This window comes from Pseudorasbora parva, chromosome 20 (genome assembly GCF_024679245.1).
Source record: "Pseudorasbora parva isolate DD20220531a chromosome 20, ASM2467924v1, whole genome shotgun sequence".
Lineage (NCBI taxonomy): Eukaryota > Metazoa > Chordata > Actinopteri > Cypriniformes > Gobionidae > Pseudorasbora > Pseudorasbora parva.
The window spans coordinates 314902-322486 of NC_090191.1; the positions used below are offsets into that span (position 1 = coordinate 314902).

Consider the following 7585-nt stretch of genomic DNA (forward strand, 5'->3'; position numbering starts at 1 on the left):
GGTACTGGCTGAATTTTTCACAACCATACACGATAGCTAAAAGCTCTTTTTCAATCTGAGCATACCTTTTCTGGCAGTCAGTAAGGGATCTTGAACCATATGCTACAGGATGTCCATCCTGCAAGATGACAGCACCTAAACCCTCTGAGCTTGCATCAACAGAAAGAGTCACGTCCTTGTTGACATCAAAGAATCTGAGAACTGGTGCATTGCTCATTTGTGACTTCAGCAACTTAAAACTCTTTTGCTGTAAAGTTTCCCAGTGCCACGCCACACTACTTTCCAGGAGTTTCCTTAGCGGTGCACTAATCTCAGACAGGTTTGGGACGAACTTCGCAAGATATTGAACCATGCCAAGAAATCTCATCAACGTGGCTTTGTCTTGTGGCTTTGGCATCTTCACTATTGCTTTGATTTTGTCCTGGTCTGGCTTCAAACCTTCTCCACTCAGTACATGTCCTATGTACTTTATTTCTGCCATTCTGATCTTGCATTTTTCATGATTTAATTTCAGGTTTATGGTCCTGATTCTCTCTAGAAGCTGCCTGAGCCTTACGTCATGCTGTTCTACATTTTCTCCCCACACAAGTATGTCATCCATGATATTAACGACTCCATCCAGATCCTCTAGCCTTTGAGCTATGCACTTCTGGAAGACTTCTGGGGCTGACGATACACCAAAAGGTAGCCTCTTGAAACAGTATCTGCCAAAAGGTGTATTGAATGTACAAAGCTTGGAACTTTCTTCATCCAATTGAATTTGCCAAAATCCATGGTTAGCATCTAATATCGAAAAACTTTTGCATTTGGCATTTCACTCACACCACTTCTTCAACTGTCTTGAGTGAAAAGTGTTCTGTTTATATGGCTTTGTTCAAATCTTTGGGGTCAATGCAGATTCAAAGTTTGTTCGGCTTCACAACAGTCACCATACTATTGACCCTGTTGGTTCTGTCTGTTTCTCAATCACTCCAAGACTTTCCATCCTCTTTAGCTCACTTTTTATTTTGTCTTTTAGTGCTATTGGCACTTTTCTGGGTGGATGTATCACCGGAGACACTTTTGGATCAATCTTGATGTGATGCAATCCAGGTATGCACCCTAAACCATTGAACACATCGTCAAATTCCTTCATTATGTCGGTGTTTTCTTCACAGTCAACTTTATAGATTCTTTTTACCAGACCTAACTCAGTGCATGCTGACCTTTCCAGGATCGCAGATGAGTCTTTCTCTATAATCTGGAATTCAATCTCAGCTTCTTTCTCTTTGAATTGGCACAAGAGCTTTACCTTGCCCTTTGGCTCCATCTTGTGGCCAGAGTACAACACCAACACAGAGTTTGACTTGCACATTGTCACAGATTTTCCTGCTACTGCTTGGAAGTCTTTATATGAAATCACGTTGCACTCGGCTCCAGTATCCAGTTTAAAAGAAAGTGCTCTTTTGTTTACTCTTGGTGTTTCTGTCCACTTTTCTTTTTCCAAAACTGTGGCATCAGTTTCTTTGTTAACCTGTGTCTCGGCTTTCTTTCTAGTCTGTTTCTCTTTAAGGGCACCTACAAACAGCTCTGTGTGATCCTCTTGTTCAATTTCATGAACTTTTCTCTTGGTGAACCTTTTGTCTTTTTGTTTTTGTGTTTTGCACATCTTTCCGAAGTGATTTTTTCTGTGACACACTTCACATGTTTGTCCATATGCAGGACACTTCCTTGGTTCATGCGTATACCCACATCTGGTACATTCCTCTTCTTTCTTTGACCATGTTTTTAGAGCAGAACTATACTCAGGTGACTTCTTAGTTAGCTTGAACTTGCTAATTTTGTTCACCGTCACTTCGGTTTCCTTGTGGAGTGCTTTAATTTGGCTTTTTGTGACTTCACTTGCTCTGCAGATATCCACAGCTTTGTTCAGATCAAGATCCGGTTCTCTCAAGAGTCGTGCTCTGATTTGATCGTTATTAACGCCACACACTATGCGGTCTCGGATCAGTGATTCAGTTAACTGTGCAAAGTCACAATCTTTAGCTTTGTTTTTTAACTCAGTCACGTACGCATCAATCAGTTCAGTTGGTCCCTGAGCTCGAGTGAAAAACATGTGTCTTAGATAAGTTAAGTTTTTCCGTGGTTCACAGTAACGCTTGAATTTTCCTTTCAGTTCTTCAAAATCCATGGTATTAAATCCCTTTATTGCTTCATCCCCGGCAATGTGAAGAAAAGTAGCACATTTTATCTTGCCTGATTTCGCGGATGTTCCACTTGCAACAAGATACAGCTCAAACTTCTGTATCCAGGTTCGCCAGTTCTCTCCAGTATTTCCTTTGAAACTGAGTTCGTTTGGAGGTTTTAGCTGATCCATTGTGAACTTCTGACACCATGTGATATCTTTTGGTAACTCCTAGTAAGCTGTTTAGGCTTAACACTTAGGAAAATAAAGATATGATAAAGACACGACACACCACGAGTTGTTCACTGTGTAACTGTTTTCTTATTCTCTCATTTTTAATGTCACAACCAGGATACAAGTGTACAGGGCTCCACCTAGTGGTAACTACCGGCATACATCACATGCAGAGCCATGACTGGCTTTGTAGACTAAAGCCAACAGTTTAAACTGGATGATGGGAGTGATGTGGACAGTTTTTTTTATTAAATGTTAGGGTTCAGGCAGATGTGTAGCCTTAGTTCGGTAAGCCGCTGTATAGGGCATTACAGTAGTCTAATCTCGAGGTTATGAAAGCGTTTATGAAGCGAGGTTATGAAAACAGTTTCAACATCGTTAAAGTTAAGGGATCGGCGGATACGTACAATATTTCGTGAGTGGAAAAAGCATGACTTAACTGTCAGATTTTGATTTTAACGGTATCAACATTTATTCCATGTGACATTATTGACCAATTATTTTTGAAGGTGTAATCTGAACACAATCAATATCAATGAAAATGTCATTGTGTGGCAGATTTTGTGATTTAGGGCCAATCAACAGGATTTTATCAGTATCTAGTTGTAGGAAGTTATCAGTCATCCAGGTTTTAAGTTCCTGAAGGCAGGAGTTAACAGAAGCGGAAGGATAAGATGAGTTGGGTTTAAAGGTCCCATTCTTCGCGATCCCATCTTTCAAACTTTAGTTAGTGTGTAATGTTGCTGTTAGAGCAGAAATAATACCTGTAAAATTATAAAGCTCAAAGTTCAATGCCAAGCGAGATATTTTATTTAACAGAAGTTCCCTTTCAAAGCCTACAGCGAACGGCCGGTTTGGACTACACCGCTGCACTTCCTGCTTTAATGACGCAACCAGGGGCGTAGCACCAAATTTTGGGCCCTGGGTACAAACCATCTTGCTGGGCCCCCGTACCATGTATGTGTATGTATAGAAAACTGACTTCTAAGGCCCCCCCCCTGCCTCGGGCCCTGGTTACTCAGTACCCTTTATCCCCCCAGTCCCACGCCCCTGGACGCAACTAAAACCGTTTGTTGACGAACCCTCCGCCCACAAGAACACGCAAATTCAGGGGCGTTGTCCTTTTGCTCTCGCAGGTCGAGAATAGGAAACGCTGTTTTTGTAGAGTGTGTTTGTCGTCATGCCATTGAAATGCTGTTATTTTCATCCCGGAGTCAAATCACCTTTGTTTGGCCTTCCCACGGACGCTGTACGTAGAGATCAATGGCTACAGTTTATGGTTAACTCCAGAAAAGTTCCAGAAAATTATAATCAGTAAGGATTAAGGATTCAGTGGACATCAGCAGCACAGGCTTTACCACACGGATTCAACAGCACCGCCACAAACAGTGAGTAAGAGTGTTCATTAATGCCTGATCTGGGATCAGTGAGTTCTGATGTGTAGCTCATCATTGAAGTTCACACAGACTTTCTTTCTAAATCATTTAAAACTGTTAGTCCTGCAGCTGGCCGTCTTGATGCATCAGTGAAGCAAGCCAGTGACTAAAACCATCAACTTCACTCGTTTCTGTTAGCAGCATGAAACAAATCTGTTATTTAAATGATTAAACTACAGAGAGCGATCAAAGAACACTCTTTATAATGTTTGGATTGGTCAATCACACGTTTGAACGATGCTGCTCATTATGCTCAACAGAAGCTCTTTCTGTATTCATGTCGATGTCGTGTTTGTTGTTAGCTGTGGTGAAAGCATTTTGTGAGAGAAAAAACGTTGCAAAGTTCTCTCGTTTATTCAGAGCTCTCAGAGACAAACAAAATAAACTTGTGCTCTCAAAAACTCGGTACAATAACACTACCTCAGCAATCTTCTCCCAGTCTCTCTCCACTGGCAGCGCTGCAGCTGCGCCTGACTAAACCACGCCCCCTCCGCACGTTATCTAATTTTAAATGCAAAGATGTCAGCCAATCACAACAGTGGGTGTTTTCACTGAAGACTCACAGCAGACACGCCTCTTGAAACGGAGCATTCCAAACAGAGGGCTGATATCAGTATAGAAAAAATGCCTTTTATTTCTAAATTATGACATTTTTTTATGTAAAAACCATACTAACAATATAAGCACACCCCAAGACACATTATAAAACAATAAAACAACCCATGACACGGGACCTTTAACTGTGAAATAAATCTGAATATCATCAGCATAACTGTGAAAGTAAAGACCATGTCGTCTGATTATCTGACCTAGTGGCAGCAAATAAACAAGAAATAAGAGAGGACCAAGTACAGAACCTTGAGGTACACCATGAGTGATAGTAACGGTACTGGATCGATCTTTACCTACATAAATATAAGCTGATAACATCACTGTTTTCTCCAGTACAAGTGTTCTGCTGCAGTATTGTCCTGTTTAACACTGAAGCTGCTTTGACACAATCGGCGTTGGAAAATTGACTGCTTTTTGTTCTGATTATGATTTGGTATCTTTGTTTTTGGTTCTCTTTTATTTGAACTTAGCTTGTGTTGTCATTTTGACTTTTCATGTCTACCTTGTAAGACTTCTTATGTGAGAGATTTGAAGTCCTTTTGAATAATGTTAAAGAGCAGTTCAATCTGGATGGAGACAAGGGGCTAGGTAAGATGTCACGTGACATACGTAGGCACACGCAGGTGAAGTTTGAGGGTTAAGACACACTAGGTTAGTGGGATTATCCCACACCCTGTATTTGTGTTTTGGCAGTCAGAGTAGGGAAGTCTAAGGCGTCATAGACGCTGAAGACTTTTCTTTTCTTTCTTTTCTTAGTTAGGATTAGTTTGAAACCATTTAGTAAGACTCGTTTGATTATATTATTTCCTTTTCTTTGGCACAATTTAGTTTCCCTTTGTTCTCCTCAGATCATATTTATATGTATGTTTTTATTTATCTTTGTCAATCAATCAATCAATCAATCAACTTTATTTATATAGCGCTTTTACAATCAAGATTGTGTCAAAGCAGCTTCACAGTGTCAAACACTTCATCTTTGTCATGGGTTTATTTATTTGTGGTTAATTATTGGGTTTATTATTTATTAAATGATTGTTTTTTGTTTGTTTATTTATAAAGCACATTTAAAACAACCAAGGCTGACCAGAGTTCTGTACAAGGCAATACACAAAAACAAGAGAAATGTTAAAAATAAATAAATAAGACAAAAACACTCAAGTGTTAAACGCTATAGTAAATATGTGGTCTTTAAAGGCACAATATGTAATGTTTCAGCATTAAAAATATAAAAGATCACTATATCTATGTTATATATTTTTTAAAGTTGTGTGTTTACATTATCCCGACAGTTCCAATTAACTTCTAAATCCAGAGAAATTAATATTTTAATTCGAAGACACGGACCGTGTCTTTATTTCCGTTATGTCGCCAGTCTTTCACGTCATATCCACGTTTGCGTCCTCCTGCGGAACTCGGCGGAACCATAGATATCTATGGGCGGAACCGCCAAACTCAAAGAGGAACACTGACAGACAGTATAAGGGGAACCCCCGTATAAAAAAGTCTGTATGATAATGGATCATGACTACTCTTTGCCTGTACGTTGTGCCAGCTCAACAAAGCGCAAACGTAAGGGTGAAAAAAATGACAGTAGAAGTAGCAAGAGACGTGCAAACCTTGGAGAAGCCTTTGAAAGATGGCGAAATCTTCGTGACAAGCTCGGACTGCAGAGAGATGCTGATCTCGCTTGCGTTTTAATAAACAGGTCATTTAAGTAACCATTCAGCTAACATAATAATCATATAATCATAACATGCTGTATGTTTGCATATTGCATAGTGATCTTGACCACATTGAGACGCGTTTAGCTGAATACCTATACATTTTGTATCGGCTTTTCAAACAGGCGGATTCTGTGTTTTTGGAGACTGAAAGAGCTATTTTTTTAAAAACTGATTCAAAAGTATTTCTATCCGTATATTTGGTGACACGATGATGTCATGTGTAAAACGCAGATGGACTAGCTATTATTGGTTTTATATGTAGCTGGAGAAAGTAACGTTAGCTTCATAAGGTAATATGCCACTATCTTGGTCAATTAATATAAGGTGACCGTCACTTTTATCATATGTTAATACTAGCTACATATAATATCGATTTAATAATGATCTACTTATTCATATATGTCTGAGTTCCAAAATAAATGTTTATTAGAATGATTGATGAACGTGGGGAGCGACACAGCGCGTGTTCCAATAAACAACAGCTGGTGCTGGTTCTCTCATTTACTGTTTTATGTTGGTAATGATAAACTAAATTGAAATGTATTTCCTTATTGAACAGTTGATATACAGAATGTTCGACAATCGCGGATGCCATGTCAACATATCTATAATTTGAGTAACTCAAATTATGATGCGCGGTTAATATGTCAACATAGCCTACCAACTTATAGGTGTGTTGACATAGCGACCGCCCGCACAACATTCTGTCTCGCACATTATCTAACGTTACTGATAAGTTTGTTAAGTAACGGTAGCTTGCTGCTATTTCATTAGATTGACATTACATAAAGTGAAAAGCCGTAACTAAACTTAACAATAATAGAGATGTAATATAACAATCAATTACCTTGTCAGTGAACATGTTTTCTGCTGGAGATGCCAGATTCGCTGGTTGACAGTGGCAATAATGACAACAACTCCCATGAGCCCACGCACTTTCCCGGCGTCATCAAAGTACGTCAGTTGTTATTATTTTGAATGAGTGACCCCTAGTGGCCAAAAGTTGCATACTGCACGTTTAAGTACTGATTTAATTATAGAGAGAGATGACACCATTCTGATTGAAATCGGTAGGCTATTCCAAAGGTTTGGGCCTGCTACTCCAAATGCTCTGTCCCCTCTATGTTCCAGTTTAGACCTGCGAACCGTGAGAAGTCCAAGATCCCCGGACCTAAGTGACCTTGATGGAATATGCATGTTTAGCATTTCAGAGAGATAACCCGGTGCTAGGCCGTTTAAAGATTTAAAAACAAGAACTAAAATCTTAAAATGTTTTCTCAAATTAACTGGTAGCTAATGCAAGGAAGAACGAATAGGAGTAATATGATCAGATTTCCGACTACCTGTCAACAGCCTGGCCGCAGCATTCTGAACCATTTGGAGTCGCTCAATGGAAGAATGGTTAACTCCATAAT

At 39.5% G+C, this 7585-nt stretch overlaps 1 protein-coding gene across 1 annotated transcript; it reads right to left on the reverse strand.

Moving 5' to 3' along the window:
* Window positions 1-960: 960 nt before the first annotated feature.
* Window positions 961-2476, reverse strand: LOC137049807 (uncharacterized). Its single transcript, XM_067428499.1, has 2 exons — window positions 1206-2476; window positions 961-1101 (listed from the first exon to the last, which is right to left on the reverse strand). The coding sequence occupies exons 1-2, from the start codon at window positions 2354-2356 to the stop codon at window positions 1068-1070; spliced, it is 1185 nt and encodes a 394-aa protein (XP_067284600.1). The 5' UTR covers window positions 2357-2476; the 3' UTR covers window positions 961-1067.
* Window positions 2477-7585: the final 5109 nt, after the last annotated feature.